General features: G+C 40.4%; 1 protein-coding gene and 1 pseudogene across 2 annotated transcripts in view; both read right to left on the bottom strand.

The window, feature by feature from the left end:
- Ankrd44 (ankyrin repeat domain 44) overlaps positions 1 to 19,325 on the bottom strand; it is a 188,621-nt gene that overhangs the window by 74,544 nt on the left and 94,752 nt on the right. For both annotated transcript variants that reach the window (XM_013009697.1, XM_013009688.1), the window contains exon 15: positions 19,031 to 19,142. In XM_013009697.1, coding sequence (XP_012865151.1) covers positions 19,031 to 19,142 — 112 coding nt within the window. The remainder of the gene's footprint in view (positions 1 to 19,030; positions 19,143 to 19,325) is intronic.
- On the bottom strand, positions 3,535 to 5,586 carry LOC105980786 (annotated as a pseudogene).

Genomic DNA, 19,325 nt, shown 5'->3' on the forward strand with positions numbered 1-19,325 from the left:
AGAAAGAAAGAAAGAAAGAGAAAGAAAGGAAGGAAGGAAGGAAGGAAGGAAGGAAGGAAGGAAGGAAGGAAGGAAGGAAGAAAGGAAGGAAGAAAGAGAGGAGAGGGGGGAAGGAAGGAAGGAAGGAGGGAGGGAGGGAGGGAAGGAAGGAAAGGAAGGAAGGAAGGGTAATTTTAACAGAAACTCAGAAACTTAGATGTAGTATTATCTAGCTTAAAGTCCATATAAGTTTGAGGTTTACTCACCAAAGTTAGTATCTAAGATAAAAGGCAGCAGTTCAGCTGGATTGAACACTATTTAGGATGGCCATTATCCACACATTTATTAATAAACACACTGATTTAAGCACCTGGAAACAGCAAAGTTCTTGCTTATACGAAGTGACAGATGTACTGGAATGGTGAAATGTAGTTAGCCCTGTAAAATATTCAGGGTTATGGGTGCTACATTTGATTAGGTCCACTTGCTGAGGACATACAGTTCTCTTTGTGTATTACCAGGGAACAGCACTACTGCTTCATGTTTCCATGGTGAGTTTTGAAAGCAAGCTTCAAGTTAAAAGTGACCAGTGATTAGGGACCTGTGACTTGTGCTTGTAATTGTAGACATTCAGGAGGCTGAGATCTTTGAATCGCAGTCATTAGCTAACTCAGGCAGGAAAATTCGTGAGATTCTTATCTCCAATTAAACACAAAAGAAAAAGATGCAAGTGGAGCTGTGGCTCAAGTGGTAGATCCATTGACTTGAACAAAAAAGCTCAGGGACAGTACCCAGGCGCTGAGTTCAAGCATCAGTACTACCACAATATGTGTGTGTCTGTATATATGTATATGTACATGTATATCAAGTTACCGCTTTCAATCAACAATAATATGTGCTAACATATTATTATTGTGTTAACTTACTTGCTGTCTGAGCTCATGGTGAAATTTATTTTACCATGTAAGTGAAATGAGGCAAGTAAGATTTTATTTGAGGCTTAGGGATGGTTGGAAAGGGATACAGAAGCTGAGGGACATTATGATTTTTAAAACCGTGAAAGGGATAATAGATTTAAATATAAAATTATCCACTTGAAAAAATTTTGAAATGTGCAGCAGAAAAAGATTCCTGCTTCAGAAAGATATTTTGGTTTGCCTTCTCTTAGTCTCTATAAAGATCTATGCACATCAAGATAAATGTCCTTTTGGACACAGTTTTCTAATGTTAGATTATAGCACAAATTTTCTATAGTAAGCACCAATTAGCATTTGGTTAATTCTAGCTAGCCTGAGTCAATAAATAAAAAGAACATTTCTATGAATCAAATGAAGGCTAATCTTGTTGGACATCTGACACACTACTAAAGACCACAAAAACTCCCTCTGGTTAAAGAACATTGAAAGAATCAGTACCGCTTCAAGCAAGTAAGGAAAGCTGTTATTATTTTGAGTAAAATGAAAACAGATGGGGGAGACTTGACACACATGTCTTCAGATCTCTGCCTACCTCAGACGTAATCTTTTATGAATGGCTGATCCCAGATGGTGACTGATTCAGCAGTACAATGTTAGATTCAACATCTATTTTTTTCTACTCCAACACACTGTCAGTTACAACTTTTCTATTTAGTAGTGATGCCAATATCAAGACGAGAGAAACTATCAGAAATACAGGTTCTTTGATATCCTGAAAATGAGAAACTGATTAATTTATCCAACAGAGTTCATTTCCAGTTTCATGGGAGAGTTTACAACCTCACAAATGACAACACCAGAAATCTGAGAAGACCAGAGCAAACACTGTATGCTGAGTGAATGTGAATGTCTTGTTAACCACTAAACCCAGACTGGGGTGTGCCTTTCCTGAGCTTGCCTGGCATGTCACCTGTACTGCTCCTTTCACAGCATGTTTAATTTGGGGTAATGATCAGAGTAACAGGTATATGCAGAATTCTGATTGGGCAGCAACGATACTTTATCATCGTTATGTAAGTAACCATGATTTTTGGTGATTTCCATTATTTCATTGTACACTTCCAAATATTGCAGTTTCTTCACGTTTTAGATGTTTTCAGATACAGTGGAAAGTTCAGGTGATGAGGGAATCAATTAAGATACATTTGGTGTCTCTTACTTGGGAGGCAGAGATTGGGTGAATTGGAGTTCAAAGCCAATTAGCTGGGAAAAAGTTAGTGTGAACTCCATCTGAATAAAATAAGCTCCATGTGGTGATATATACCTGTAATCTTAGCCATACGGAGGCATAGGGGCAAAATTACTGCCAGAGGCCAGTTCCAGACAAAAATGCAAGGTCCTATCAAAGAAATAACCAAAGCAAAAAGGGCTTGTGGTATGACTCAAGTGGTAGAGCTCTTACCTAAAAAGTATAAGGCTCTGAGTTCAAAATCCCTAATAAGTAAAAAATAAAAAAGAATATATTCTATGACTAGCTACAAGCATCTACTCCACATATGGGGCACAGCCTTGGCACCAGGACACTGCCATGAATGAGCAGTGATGGGACAGAATCTTTACTGGACATCTACTACTAAAGGCAAACAGGATAAACAAGAAGAGAAGAAGGAAACAGCAAGTGTCCTGGCCCAAAGAAGTGCGTAGAATACATGAAGATGTCCAAAGTTTTCAGCGGGAACTGGAACAGAATCCCAGAAGAATAGCAGGGGGAAGAGCCAAACAAATAATGTAGAGTTGGCATTGAAGTTCCATATTACCCTATGGTTAACTAGGAAATGTGGGAGATATTGAACATATATATATATATATATATATATATATATATATATATATACACCTCATGCACGTTTTACTTCCTAAACTCTTATTTTAATCTTGAAAGTCATGTGCTTGCCTGATTGTGTCAGCCATAGGTTCTAGCACATTCCCCTATATTGTATTCTATATCTCTGAAAGTAGTGACCATAAAGGCAGAAAAACAATAGAAGCCACTGACTTGACGCTGTCCTAATGGCCTGGAAGGTCAATTTCCAAGGAGTCTAGGAAATCAGCAGCAGTGAGAAGGGAGTCTTTGCCCTGTGGACAGGACTGGCTGCCTGGAGGCAGAGGGAATTCCAAATAGTTTGATGTGGGTTCTTACATAGGAGAGGGTATGTTAGGTTACCAGAGCTAGGTCTCATTGATCTCTTTGGTTTCTCACTTCCTTTTCTTTTAAGTCCACATCAAGAAGAACATTTCTGATCCAGGAAAGCACTACTTGAACATTTTAATCTAATAATTATTTGTTACATTGTTTTTATTCAGCCTATAAGTACTTTGGAGAACCTAAAAAGGGAGTAATTTTTGAGCTTCCACTGTTATGTAGTAACTATTGTTAAACTTGAAAATGAGATTGTAAAAGGTTCATGTATATATGTTTGCTTTACAATACAAATCTATAATGTCCAGAATATTACTTTTTTTGGGGGGGGGAAACCAGCTCACATTTAATTGTGACATTTAAAAATTGTACAAGTTTTTGACATCTGCTCTCCCACCCCATATTTAGTCTTCTAAAATGACAGGAAAACATCACCAGTCACAGGCTTAATGGGTTTAATAAGTTTACCTCTTCAGTTCCTATTTGCAGCACCCATAATCCTTTGAAATACCAGTCGACCTGGCAGTGGCCAACAGTAAATTTCCATTCTCCAGAGGAAAAGTTCAGTTTCTCTGAGCATTCTGTGTTGCAGTGGCACTTGTCCAGAATTGGTACCTCCCCATAGTTGGGGAACGTTAAATGTACCAGTGAATAAAAGCTTTTCCCCTTCAAGGGGAAGAAAGAAAGTAATTCCTCAAAACAGCTAATCTGGCTATGAGGTCTTTCCTTCTGTCCCATCTCTTCAGGCTCTTTTATTTATCTTTTTTTTTCTTTTTTTTTGGCAGTAGAGCAAGAGAGACCCAAACCTAACCTGAGTTACAAGAAACAAGACAGTGATGGCTATAAAGGAAGTATCTAGGAGCAACTGAGATGCTCCTATACCTCCCCCACATCCAATTTATGTGCTTCACAGAAAACAACAAAAATAACAAATCCACAAAATACAACAGCTAGAATTACAAAATCCATTCATCCAAGGGTGCTGGAAGGCAGGAAGGAGAGGTGGGAGGGTAAATGGCACAGACAGGAAAATGAAGTAGTCAAACCATCCAGGCACGGGGGCTGCAAATGCTAGAAAAGAGCTGTGGTCCTTTCAGACTCACGATGGTGGTAAACATCCACATACTGGTGTCAAGATTCTGCCTTGTGTGCACCAGAGACAAAAATTCAAACTCCACAAACAGAAGAGACTATGCAGAGGGCCCTTGGCAGAGTGGGTCCTGCCTTCCCTGGCAGGGGGAGGAGAACAGAGAAAAGAGCTGCCACAGCTTCCATCCAATCCCACCCATCCCTTCTGAACAGCAGGTGACTCAGTGGCCTGCAGCAGCCTTCAGTTTGGTGGGAGATGGATGCGGTGAAGGAAATTTCTATGCAGAGGTTGAGCTGCTCAGGGCAGATTGCAGGTAGACTGTCTTGTGGAAGAGTCTGTTGCTTAAGAAGACCACCAAAGAGAAGAGGCGCAACTGGAAAAGGTATGCTTTTCCAGGGGTCCTTGCTTCATTGGCGCTGATAATGAATAAAGGAAAGAGGATAGAGAAGAGGCAGCCACTAATAATGTATGAGGACTGCATTGCCGTGAGGAAAGCCAAGGGCAAACCAAATCCAAAGTAGTAAGGCCAGTTCCGTTCTATGTTTGACAATCGCTGGTGCATTTCAATTCCTTTATTGAACCAACGATATTCAAAGCAGTACAGTGAGTAGAGAAGGGTCATATGCAGCAGACTAACCAGCTGACCAACAAAATGAATGGGAAAGAGACAAACATCCCCTGAATAAGGAAGAGAGCCTGAAGCAAAAGGTTGAAAAGCATATCAGCAATGATTTTGCTGACACTAGGGAATGGATGAGGCTTCCTCCCTGATACCTCAAATGCCAGGTCAGCTGTATCTTGAAACCAAATGGCATTCACAACTTTGCTAAGCACAAACAGGGGGAGCACCCAAAGAGCACTGAAGATTGGTGTGAGGAAGAGCTCCAGCCATGACCAAACATCTCCATGTAGTGATGGATCACCAATAATTCGGGCTGTTACTGACTCAAGCACAGGGATAAAGACTCGATAAAACAAGAGAAGACTGAACCAGAACACTCCGCCATTCCAAGCACAGCACTGGAAAATTCTACTAACGATGCGTGGCTCACTCTCTTGTTTCCGCTCTATACTCTGGGTTCTCCTCTGGGCCAGGACACTACTTGCCCTTCTTCGCCGTTGTTCTTCTCTCTTTTGTTGGATTCGAGCATCTAGCTTTGAGATGGTACAAATACCCCAGATGGAGTCTTTGATTCCCCTGCCAAGGTCCTGAAGAAAGGTTTTGACACTCTCAGCCATCTCCTCACCACCCAGACTATCAGCTACACAGAAGAGAGAGAAGTACTTCAAAATCTCTCATCATGAAGGACCCCCGCAGCCTCGCCTCCGCGGATCCGGCCCCCCGGCGCTCGTCCTCCCCCGGGGACCCGCTCGGCTCCCCTCCGCAACCGGCCGCTGCGCCCCGCACTTGTCCAGAATATTTTTTTTCTATTTTTTTAAATTTAATTTTGTTTTGTTTGTGAACATACTGTACAGAGGGGTTACAATTACATGGGCGGGATAATGCGTACATTTCTTACCAAGCATTGCAGCCTCCTCCTTTGTTTACCCTTCACATCCCTTCCCAGCCTCCCCCCTCCCCCCCAATCCCAATCCTTCTCCTTCCTCCCTCCCTCCCCCCCCTCCGCACCGACGTTGTAAAGCTCGTTTTGGACATGACAACTTGTACTTCTCATTGTTGCAACAGGTCCACCTGTATCCTTAAACAACTGGTTTTTCCCCATCTCCTCCACAAGTTATACTGACATCAAATATAGAGAAAGCAGGGGTTATACTGTGGGGGAGGGACATACAAAGCAACAAAGAGATAATCTTATAAATGCGTTAGAAACACATGCATGAAAGAAAAAACATTAAAATACATATCTAAGGGTTCATTTTCCTGACATCACATTATCTGACCTTTTCCGCTTGACTCATACATATACTAGATATTTCTAACTATGACTCTCTTCCTTACTTATATTTTCATCCCAGAAATGCAAAAATATGCAACTTGTTATCATAGAGTGGTGATCATGGTCTGTGTAGCAAGCATCATGGGTGGTGTGGACAAGAGATGACTACTTACTGTTATTCTAATTGCTACAATCTATGGAGTGCTTCTATTCTAGCAGGGATTGAATATAAAACTTGCATTTATGGGGCTGGGAAGGTGGCTCAGTGGTAGAGTGCATGCCTTGCATGCCAGAGGCCCTGGGTTCGATTCCTCAGCACCACATAAGCAAAAAGAAAAAAGCCGGAAGTGGCGCTATGGCTCAAGTGGTAGAGCGCTAGCCTTGAGCTGAAGAGCTGAGGGACAGCGCCCAGGCCCAGAGTTCAGGCCCCATGACCGGACCCAAAAAAACAAAAAAAACAAACAAATAAAACTTGCATTTAATACAGCAACCCAAGTACTGTCGTTCTAACATGTTTCATATGTTTACTATTTGTTTGTAGTACCAATATCCCAGAAAGACTACTACAAACATGATAAGCTCATAGTTCACATTTGAGTTTGTTAATTAGGCAGGCATCTGTCCTATTATATGTCTATAATTTCTTCTGAAAATGTCTCAATGGGCTACAACCCAATGATAAAGTATTGAGAATGTGCAAGGACCTGAGTTTCATTCTAGTACCACAAATCAGAAATGTTTCAAATACGATTGCTTATAGAACAATATATATGTTTAATATATATTATGCTATTAAAATATTACATGGTTATTAATAAAAGTGACTACAGAAGCAAAAAAAAGAACATTTCTGAGCATAATTTAGCTGATAAAATTGGGTCTTTTATTGGAGAATGACTATAGCTGTCATAGATAAACAGGGAGCTCCTGGTGTCCACATTTCATGGTAAGTTCATAAAGAATGTTCTTGCTTGCCAGACTCTTAGGCCTGATAAGTAAGACTAACAAAGTTCATAAATTTGAAAATCTGAAGGGTCGACTCTGATCCCCATCTCACTAACTGCTGGTAAGCATGTGGGAGAGCCTCAAGTTGGCCAGTACATGGGAAATCTGGGGTAATCAAATGCCATCATGACAATAATATTCCTCCACTAAGAAACAAAAATATTTCAAGACAGAATGACACCAAGAACACACGGCATGTCTAAAATGATTTTTGGAATTATTTCTTATAGTTTGTACCACTATGAGGAATTTGGGGACAAAAGAATATTGTTAATCCATCCAGTAGACAGACTTATTTATCCATATGTACCACAGCACTGATCACAATAGGCCAGTTATGGAACTGCCTTAGATGCTAATCCAGAGACAGTAGATAAATCTACTGTATCCATGTAACACGAATATAGGCAGTCATAAAGAAGAACGAAAATTTGCCATTTGCAGGAATGGATAGAATCAAAGATTATGTGTGTCATTCCCCTACCTTTCCCCATGTCTGTGGTGGTACTGAGGAGGGAAATCATGGTCTACTCTCTCTCTCACTTGGCTTCAAGGATGAAGAAACAACTCCATTTCTCATTTTTTGTGGTTTAATTGGAGATTAAGAGTTTGACAGACTTCTCTGCTTAGGCTGGCTTCCAACTATGATCCTCAGATCTCAGCCTCCTGAGTAACTAGGATTAAGGCATGAGACACTAGTGTCTAGCTAGAGACCATTATATTAAATAACTAAAGCCAGACCCAGAAAGACAACAATGTATATTTTGCTCTCATATGCAGAATCTACATCTAAAGGAAAAGGAAGGAGTATGAACAGGAACAGAACACTGTTTTAGTTGGAAGCTGTGGGGGGTGAGAAGGGGATATGGTGAGAATGTGACTGATATTATTAAAGGTAACATCATGAAAAGGTTATAGTAAAACTAGCTTCAAATTACAAGAAAGATTGTTTTAAAGGTAGAGGTAGAGGAGATAAGAAAGGGTCATAGTGGGGCGAATATGATTAAAGTATATTAATGCATGAAAAGGCTCAGATTGTATAAAAACATTAGCAATGATACAAAAATGAAGATTGTTGTAAGCTAAAAAACATTTCTGGAATTTAAACAATGCATCTTTACAAAAAATACCATATGCTTTGAAAACTATATATTTTATCTAGGAAAAAAGCATTAATGACATTGTAACTCTACAAAGCACCCTAAATTGCCTCCATATTTGTTATTATGTTATTCTATCACACGAGAAAATAAATCTGAATTGTTGCTGAGGGATTTGGTTTTCCCCAATATTTCTCCAGCAGTCACAGAGGGCCGGACCTCGACTTTGCTTTGGAATCTTAGGCTCTCCGTTCTTTACATTCCCAAACCCAGAAGCACAGGCATGTATGTGAGCTTATATGCTAGTGAAGAAATGTTTGGATCTCTACATTTTCTATAGCTGAGTGAAGGTCAGGAAAGGATCCTGGTGGAGACTCGTCTGCACTTTCTAAGAGAGATTTCAGCAAGATTCTGCTAAGGGTGAGACCTGTGGAGACCTTTTGCTGCAAAGCCCCCCTCTCCCTGGATAGTCAGTGTGGGCAGCAGTTACCACAGGACAGTGATGACAAGCGGACAGCCACTGTGACAGAGATGCTGAACAGAGATTCCAGGAGGAGAATTAGTCCGGAGAAAGGCACTTTTACAAAAATATGTGTAGAAGTCCAATGGTTTAGCATTGCAGAGTTCCAACAGAGTGGTGTATTTGAGATTAATAGCTGGGCTGTTTTTCCCCTAGAAAGCGAGTTCAACTCTTCGTAATTTAGCTACTACTTTACAGTAAGAATTAAGTGAGATGATGGCTCAGCCCAGTATACTTGACAATAAATGTGTAGCACTGTGGCTTTATTAAAAATAAGCCAGCCTGGGCAGGAATACCCATGAGACTCTTATCTCCAATTAACCACCAGAAAACCAGAAATGGCACCGTGGCTCAAGTGGTAGAGCTCTAGCCTTGAGCTAGAAGAGCTGAAGAGCTGAGGGACAGCACCCAGGCCCAGAGTTCAAGCCCCATGACAGACCAAAAAAAAGTGTGTGCCAGGGAAGTGCCCAACCAAACCCCACAGGGCCACTGGCACCCCTCTGTACACACAGGACAGCTAGAGAGGGACCTGACTGAGTTCTACTGGCCTGCCAGTGCCCTTCTGCGCACAGTGCCATCAGCAAAGGTGCCACCTGGCAACTCACACTGAGGCATACACAGGCCACAGCAGCTCCCACTGCCTACAAAAGCAGTGATAAGGATGGATAAAATTGTGTGCCAGGCCCATAACCCTGCCCTGGGCACAGCTGGTGGCAAGAGACCTAGTCTAGACCAGCAAAGAGGATCTGGCCTCTACTTTGCTATGGACTAACCTGTTTGCAGCCCCAGACAAGCAGAAGGGCTGAGAATTTCTGCACCAGCTCCTGTAACTAACACCCCCCCTCCCCCCGCCAACCCCATCCTCCCAGCCTTGAGCTGCCAGGAGAAGGGCTACAGAACACAAAAGACAGCAAAGATAGAAAGACTCCAACTCAACTAAACCAATCTATGAACAGCCCTCCAGATGGGAAGTCCTGGACATATGGAACATGTGTTTCATTTTTTGTTTCTGTATTTGTTCCTTTTATTGTTGGTTGTTTTGCTTTTCTCTATCACCTCTCTTCAACAGTGTAGGGGTAGTTAGGTGTGTGAATATCAGCACTTGGCTTAGGTCATTTAGAGTTGGCCATACTAGGTTTTAGGGATCAAAACTCACTGCTTCTCAATTTCATTTACTTCACTGGAGTTGATCTCATGGTTTCCCTTCTTTTTCTCTTCTATATACTTATTCCTTGTCCTTTTTTTTCTTTTTCCTCTTTCCACTATAAAATAGTATTTCCTTTCCCCACTTTTGTCTCTCCATCCTTCTCTTGCCCTAGGACCCAAACCCTTTCAACTTACAAAGTCTCACCTCATCACACCCCATCACAACTGAACTCAGAGGCAAAAGATTGCAACAGTTATGAACAATCAAGACAACATGCCACTCTCGAACACTAACAAGAACACAAGGGAGGATTTTAGTGAGAGTAAAGAAGAGAAGATAAATAGAAGAATCATTAAAACAATGGTGAAAGAATTGGCCAACAAAACAAAAGAACAGATCGTCAAATAGCTAGAAGAATATCAACAGAAAACGGAGAAACGGCAAGATGAAATGATGAACAAAATGCAGGACCAGTGATAAAAAATATGAAAACATCAGTGAAGGAAATGAGAAATGATATTAATAAGGAGATATACATCATGAAAATTTAAATAAAGGACATAAGAAATGACTTCAACAAAGAGCTTGGAACCATGAAGAATTCTCTCTCCTTATTACAAACCACACCAGAAAGCATAGACAAAAGAACAAAAGTGGAAAACGGGGTATCAGGAGTTGAAGATAAAGGAGAAGAATTATTTTTAAAAAATCAGCTGGGCATCAGTGGCTCACACCTGTAATCCTAGCTACTCAGGAAATCTGAGGATCACAGTTCACAGAAAAGCTCATGATATTCTTATCTCCAATTAACCACCAGAAAACCCGAAGTGGCACTGTGGCTCAAGCAGTAGAGTGCTAGCCTTGAGCTGAAGAGCTCAAAAGGGACAGCACCCAGGCCTAGAGTTCAAGTCCCACAACCAACAATTTTTTTTTAAAGGCATGAAAAAACCTATCAGAGCATACCGAAGGGACATTCAAGAATTAGTGGATTTGGCTGAAAGATCAAATTTATGCATAATGACAAAGGCATACAGAATTCTTAGCGGGCAGGAAAATTGAAGAAGAAACTTCATTAAAATGATTATTTGTTTGTTTTTTGTTGGTCATGGGGCTTGAACTCTGGGCCTGGGTGCTGTCCCTCAGCTTTTTAGCTCAAGGCGAGTGCTCTGCCACTTGAGCCACAGCACCACTATAAAATGTAAAGAAAATTAGAATAACTGCAGATTTATCAGCACAAACTCTGGATGCAAGAAAAACCTGAAATGGTATATAATTCAAGCTCTGAATGACAATTGCCATTCTAAACTAGTACATCCAGCGAAGCTATCATTCACAATTGATGGAGAAATGAAAACTCTCCACGATAAACTAAATCTAATGGAATTCAATAATATTGAAGCAGCATTACAAAGGATATTAAAGGGCAGCATGCTATCTGAAGAAGACAATCTAAATCAAAGAAACAGCATGAATAAAAATCACTAGAGGATTAGTTTAGTTAAACAAGAAGAGGAAAGAAGCAAACAACAAAATGGCACAGTAATGCTCCACAATAATGCTCAACATCAACAGACTCAATTCCCCAATTAAAAGACAAAGAGAAGACTAGATAAAGAAACAAGTTCTAACCATTTGTTGTTGACAAAAAACACATCTCACTGTCAAAGACAAACACAAATTCTGAATGAAGCAATGGAAAAAGATCTTTCAAGCAAATGCATTCTGCAAGAGGACAGGAGTAGTCATACTGTTATTTGATAAAATAGACTTCACATTAAAATCTGTAAGAAGAGACAGAGAAGAGCACTACATATTAATGAAGGGAATGATCCATGAAAAATAAATTACAGTGTTCAATATATATGCAGCAAATAGTGGAGCCCCTGTATATATTAAACAGAAACTAATAAACTAACAATAACAAGAAACTTAATGTTCCAATCTCACCAAAGGACAGGTCACCCTAACAAATGATCAGCAAAGAATCCTCTGAATTAAATGACACATACACAGAGTATTTCACCCAACAACCACATAACACATACTCTTCTCAGCAGCCCATGGAACCTTCTCCAAAACAGATCATGTCCTAGGACATTCAACAATACAAAAAAATTGATGTAACTCCCCGTATCCTACCTCATCACAATGGAATTAAGTGAGAAATCAACAGCAAAAGATACTGCATGGACACTTAAAAAATATATTCTTGTGTATTAGGGTATAGGTTTTATAAAACTAGATTCAATTCTCTTGGTTACAGATATTATGGAATTTTTAAAAATTATATCTTGTTTAGGTGGTCTATCCTTTGTTGACAGAAAGGTATAGTCAGCAACTCTAATGGTGGATTTTTCTATTTCTCCTTTCAGTTTTTGCTTCACACATAATAGCTCTGTTGTTTGAGGATTACCCATTGAGAAAAGTTCTAATCTTTCCTGGAATCCCTTCCTAAGCTGGGCTGCCTTCTTACCCTGCTCTGGAGAAAAAGAAAGCAAGAAAGCAAGAAGGAAGGAAGGAGAGAAAGAGAGAGATATATAGATAGAGAGAAAGAAAAAGAAGAAGGGAGAGAGGAAGGGAAAGAGGCAGGAAGGGAGAGAAGGAGGGAGGGAGGGAGGAAGGGAGAGAAAAGGGGAGGGAGGGAGAGAAAGAAGGAAGGAAAGAAAGAGAAAGAAGGAAGGAGGGAGAGAGAGAAAGGAAGGAAGGAAAAAAAGGAAAGGAGGGAGGATGAAGGGAAAGAAAAAGAAGGCAATTTAGCCCTTAGGCTGACACTTATACCTTGACACTTATACCTTCTCTTTAAGAAACCTTCCTTTTTCTATGTCATGGAATCTTTAGAAGCTGCCCTATCAGAATCAGTAATTCAGTCCTGTCATGTTCACTTCCATTTGGAGGATATCGCATGAGGGAATACACGTGTGTAACTTTTAATTTGGTGAGTATATTTATACCAGCTTGCAATATCAGTACAGGCTTCTAGATCTTCAGGAAGAAAAAGAGTGAAGAGGAAATTGCCACAAAATGAACTGAGGCTGGGAAGTAGCCAAATCTCAAGAAATGCAGAGAGAGAGAGAGAGAGAGAGAGAGAGAGAGAGAGAGAGAGTATGAATTCTATGCCTCCATCAGAAAGAATGACATCACCTCATTTGTTAGAAAGTGAAAAGACTTGGAAAAAATTATATTAAATAAGCCAGGCCAAAGAAACATGGCTCCCATGGTTTCCCTTATCTGCAATAACTAGTGTATGTCTAGGACAAGCAGAAAAGGTCAAAAGCTATGTACATATGACCAGATAAGCTGATACTAAGCAAAATGAACCCCAAGATAGAGACACAAGGGGTTTTATCTTGTTGCTGTTCTTCTTAATGTACTTGTAATGTACTATGTGATTTTTTCTTGTTCCTTTGTATGTTCTTCCCCCATGGTATAACCCCTGTTGTCACTGTATTTGATTCAGTTGTCCTGCATCTTGTATATACATTTTTCTAATTTGGGGAGGGGAAGGGAAATAACAAAATGCGGAAATAAGGATACAGGATGACCCATTGTAACAACGAGATGTATAAGACAGTATGTTGAAGATGAACTTTGCAACTTTGGGGAGGAGGGAGGAGTTGAGGAGGTGGGGAGGAAAGGAATGGTAGAGGGAAAACAAAGGAGAGGGTAACAATGCTCCATAGGAAATGGACTCATTACCTTGCTCATGTACAGTATCTTTTTTTTTTTTTTTTGGGTCCGGTCGTGGGGCCTGAACTCTGGGCCTGGGCGCTGTCCCTCAGCTCTTCAGCTCAAGGCTAGCGCTCTACCACTTGAGCCACAACACCACTTCCGGCTTTTTTCCTTTTTGCTATGTGGTGCTGGGGAATTGAACCCAGGGCCTCATGCATGCAAGGCAAGCGCTCTACCACTGAGCCACCTTCCCAGCCCATCCCTACAATATCTTTACAATAAAAATATATTTAAAAAAGAAATTCAGTCCATAGAAATGTAAATTTTTTATCTTTTATGAGACACCTTTCAAACAAACTGGACAGTGACCACAATGGTTATGAAATTAGCACTTAAATTTTATCAGCAAGTCAAACTTAGTCACCAGTGTGTGTCATTTGTTTGATATTTTGGGGTACCTAATATATGCTTATGAAATAGACGCTAACATTCACTTATATTTAAAGGATAATAGCTCGTTTTTCTCTACAGTTGGATGTTAATCTTCCTCACACAAAGACTATCAGTGTGTCACTTTGTACTGAGCCAGTGAGTCATGAATATTATCAAATAATAGCTGTATTCTCTTTTCCCCTACACAAGGCCCAATTTCTTTATGAGGCTCTTTCTTTCCTGCTACTTCAGATAAAATCTTCTATAAAGAATGATAAAAAGCTTTCAGGGCATTTTAGTGGCAAACAAAACTTCATGTCAGTAATTAGTATGTCTATTCCAGTACACTAACCACAAACCCTGAGCACTGTTAAGCAGTGCCTCTCCCCACGTTCCTCTATGGCTGCAGTGAAGAAGGGGAAGAGGTTGGCTAGAATTCTCTTCTCCTGTTCCCCTCAGTGGCTGGCTCTGCCTTCCTCAGAATCACAGGGGAAGAGGAGGATGAGCAGACAGGGGGAGAAAAGATCTTACTGATTAGCAACCTTAACAATGATAACCCAAGTGGGCCAGACGTTTAGATTCAATCCCCCCCTTTGTCTCTCTGTCTCTCGGTCTGTCTCTGTCTTTCTCTCTTTCTCCATCTCTGCCCCCATGCTGAGGACAGTTCTCCACCAACCCCTATCACTGAAGTCTCTCCTTGCACTTCCCTCTACTTGAACAAGTACTCCCCTCTTACATCCCCTCTCTGTCTTAGGAACTCTGGAGTTCTCACACTGATAGGCAGCCCTTTTCAGTAGGAGAACTCTGTACCAGCTCTAGCTCTTGGCTCACAATTGGATGTTGGAAAACATTTACTTTGATCCCTCATTACTGTGTATTTTAACTACATCCTGTTGGAGTGTGCTTTGATCAATTGCCAGATTCATCTAAGGTAAAGCTGCTGTTATTTTTCTATCATAATGCAAAAATAAGTGGCACATTTATCATATTCTGCATACCACTGTTGTGAATAAAGATTGACATTCAACTTCTGAGTCAAACTTATTTTTAAAGAAGTTATATTCCTAGTAGTGAGAAGGTTGTCAGTAGCATCAAAATATCTATGTGTACCTCCTTCCTCTCCCCCTAATTAACATTCCTCATGAGATTTTTGTCTTTCCTTCCACTCACCACACATTAGAAGTCGGCCTGCTAGACCAACTTCTAAGCCACATGCATTGCCCCCTCCCCCCCCAGTTCATCTCCACACCCCCACCCCAAGACCATCTCTTAGCAGTACCTCTGAGTGCTACTAACAAGACTTGTTTGAAATGTGGGTTCAAGTTTGCTGAATGTTTATCTTTTTATCCTCTGATGATCACTTACTAGCTTAAAAACAACAACAACACACACACACACAAAACTTTTCTTATATCCAGCTTCCTTAGTATTCACAAGCTTAATTAAACATCAGCAGTATAAGTAGTTACATCCTAACATCCAGACACATGACAGGAATTAATAACTTCCTACAGCCTGTGACAGACACAATAAACAACTCAAAACATGGAGCAGTTTGTTTGAAAGCAGCATAATTTGAGTAGTTTCACAAGTATAGTTGCTTGCAGAGAGAGAATCCCAGAAACTCCTAGAACAACTAAGCAGAGATATTTGTCACTCCCACTTACTTTCACAGTTGAAGTTCAAGTTCACAGGAGAAGGTCCAGATTCCAAGGGAGTTAGCCTGGCAAAATCTTGGACTGAATTTAATCTGATGCCTCCAATTTTCAAACAACCTCTCTACATTTCTGTCGGCAATTCATGTAATTGTATTGGCACACAAATTTTTCCACTTCAAAAACAACAAAGCCACAGACAAATATTTAATACTGTCAAAGGAAAATAGTACGCTGATCGCCATGCAAAAATTCCAAATAGGGGCATGAGTCCCTGATTTTTCTCTTTGGAGTCAGTTCGAATGAATTCCAGATACAGGCTTGGAGCTCTCCTGTGCCAATCCCCTTCCTCCACTCAAGCATACATTTTATTCAGACACAGGGTACTTTATTAGCCAAGACTCTTTTTGCTGTGCTTTAATATATTGAGCTCAATTGAATATGACTGATCATAGCTCTCTGCACATATTGCTAGGCAGATTTCTGGAGTGTACACAGGACTCACTCTGATCCAAAGCAGCTGAGAACACTGGCCTATATTGGTCTGCTTGGGAGCATTCTCAGCCTTGCTTAATCTATCAAGGCTAAAGGGTTCATACCACTTTCTAGGAGTTTTTGAGATTTTTTTTTTTTTTTTTTTTGCCCACGGAGCTAATTCAATGTAAGTCTGAATAAGGTGAGTTAACTGAAACAATTTCTGTTTGTTTTTTTTTGATTACCACAAAATAGACTGAACATAATAAAGTATGGTTTATAAATTCTAAGCTTATGATCACAATCAGAAGCCACAAAGCATGAATTCTAAGCAAATACAGACTAAGTTAAATGTCACAGTCAAATTTACATCAAATTTAATGATACGTATTTAATGATATGCATAATCACAATAATGGCTCAACTACATGGGAAAAAATAATGAAAACAAATATTATCAGCTTCACAAATCGACTGGCTCTAAGAACCAGGGAATCCTCTTCAATCTTACAGCAGCTCCCTAAAGACAAAGCCCTACCTACTAATTGCTATTCTATTTCTTCTAAAGCTAGAAGCATAGGCTGGGAATGTACACTGAAGAAGGTCTCAATGGGGCTGGGAAGGTGGCTCAGTGGTAGAGTGCTTGCCTCGCACGCATGAGGCCCTGGGCTCGATTCCTCAGTACCACATAAGCAGAAAAAAGCCAGAAGTGGCTCTGTGGCTCGAGTGGTAGGGCACTAGCCTTGAGCTGAAGAGCTGAGGGATGGTGCCCAGGCCCAAACTTCATTCCCCATGACCCAAAAAAAAAAAAAAAGGTCTCACTGCACAACACATTCTCAGAAGCTCAAGCAGGATGACCAGAGCTACCAAGAAAGCCAGCGGGCTAAGGCAGTGTGAAAGAATCTGAGAAACCTACCACTGGTGCTTAGTAGTCCATTGGGTTGTTTCCGTAACACCTACTGCCCAAAGACTTGGGAATTTTAAGGATTATGAAAGCATTGGCTTCCTATAGAAGAATGGAATATGAATTAGAAAAATGCCCCTCACTCTCCCAAACCTCACACCTTCACTTAATATTTGTTTCACTGACAGGTCTTATCCTCTCTCTCCTCCTTCTAGAATCTCCACTTGTCCATATCTTCCCAAAAACCATTTGGAATTGGGTGAGCCAGCAGTGGGGATGAGATACCCACAAGCATCTGACTCTGTGGCTCCAGACCTGGGAGAGGGAGAGCTCAAGATGATTTTCCACACTGTTTTGTTTTATTGGAAGGATGTGAGTATAAGGACGTTTACAGCCTGCTATTGCAAACCGAACCCACAAGGAATTCCAAAATAGGAATACATAGACTTTTTCATCTAACTACAATCGTTCAGGAAAGTGAGAGAAGGACTGTTATCCCATCTGGGTTATAAATGGCTCGTGGAAGTTCTTTCCTAAAAGCAAATAAGGGGCATTCTATATTTTATATGAATAATCTGGTCTCTTCAGCTGAGAGTACAAGTAAAGACCATTTAATACTTTTCTCACCTACATTTGAATATTTTCTAATTTCCATGATTAAGTGTCTCTGTAAATTACATAGGAGAGAGGAAAAGAAAGGGAGGGAAGGAAAGCAAAGAACAGCAAAAGAAAAGAACAATCCACAAAGTATTATACACAGTTCCCATTTCAAAAAAGGAAATCTTTACCATTCGCAAGAACTCCAGGAAAGAAAGACTTAGAACTCTTCAAGAAAGATGAAACAGGTACAATTCACCAACAAATCAAAACCTACTAGAATAATCATCTTTTTATTTCCAAACTGGGAACGCATGTTATGAAGATTTTCTCACATGTATAGTTAAAAGGACATAGCAAGCAGAGCCAACTAAGCCAGCAGCAGAAATCAGGTGAAGCACAAGGTGAGAGTGTTTCTACTGAGGTACGAACACCAGCACTTCACTTTCTTTCTAACTCATCCTTTCTCAACACACTGGGCAGTTGATACAGTACTAGCCATGCCCCTAATACAGCTCTGAATAACATGGAAAAGTCAGACTTCTTTGAAAGGAGAAAGGGGACACATGGAAGGTGAGCCAGGAGAGGTGGCACATGTCACTGAACCACACACAGTAGGCAGGGACACCCAGGCAGCCTGATAAGGCTGAACAAAGGGTGGTGCTTAGGAGTCAGCAAATGGAGGCTTGCAGGGAGCATGTACCCATAAACCGGTACTCTTTCCCCAGCTGCCCTAATGTTTCCAAAACAGAAGATCACTCATATCCAGTCAAATGGCTTCTCCTGACACTGTAGAGGTCCAGTAAGCCTGGGCATGCAATCCCAACTGGTCTTCAGTCATAGGGTCACCTAGCTGTGTCTCCCTTTCTATTTGCCAGTCTCCATCTCCCCCTAATGCTTTATATCTGAACTAACTTCATCCTTAACTTCACATTGCAGGTCCCTGGAGGTAACCACAATTTGGTCTCATCAGTGACACCAACAGAAGAACTTCAGATTCCAAACCCCATTACAGGAATTTTTGGTGGTTTGGAAATTCCAGTAAATTCTGCTGTTGTGTTCTGGTCAGTTTTTCCCCCCTCTATCATATAGGACTAACCATGACAAATTCATCTGCCTAGTATTTATATGTTATTTTACAATGCTATAATTGAATATTAGGATAGTAAGTTTTCAAATACACAGTGAACTTAGTTGCTGCATCCCAATTATCTTTAAAATACAAACTATGTCTCTATATAGATCTGATATTCCTGCCCCAATGAATGTGGAAGAGTCTCCATTGTCAGTCAGGTGTGAGACATGAATGAAAAAGTGGTACTTAAAAACATGAATACCCTGGTATGTGATACCAAGAATTCAATGGATGACCAAATTAGGCAGTGAGGGTATATTTAAGACTAGCACTGTGTTAGAAAACCAAAACAAGACAAACCAACTCACCAGTTCCAGACATTGCCTGTGGCCATAGGCAGCAGCATAGTGGATACTATTGTAGCCTTCTTTGTCCTGGATCGATGGATTGGCATCATTCTGAAGCAGGAACTCTAAACATCTGTAAGCATAAAGATGGTGTGTTGTTTTAGAAAGCATCTCTGGACCCAAAGGGATAATTAGTATAAATCTCCCTATCATGAAAATTCTACACAGCAAGTTGTAATTTTAAGTGTTTCTTTAGTCTAGTGCAATGAAGCTTTATGTACTGGAAGATATTTATATGCATGTATGTACATATATG

Source organism: Dipodomys ordii, unplaced genomic scaffold, assembly GCF_000151885.1.
Source record: "Dipodomys ordii isolate 6190 unplaced genomic scaffold, Dord_2.0 Scaffold1, whole genome shotgun sequence".
Classification (NCBI taxonomy): Eukaryota; Metazoa; Chordata; class Mammalia; order Rodentia; family Heteromyidae; genus Dipodomys; species Dipodomys ordii.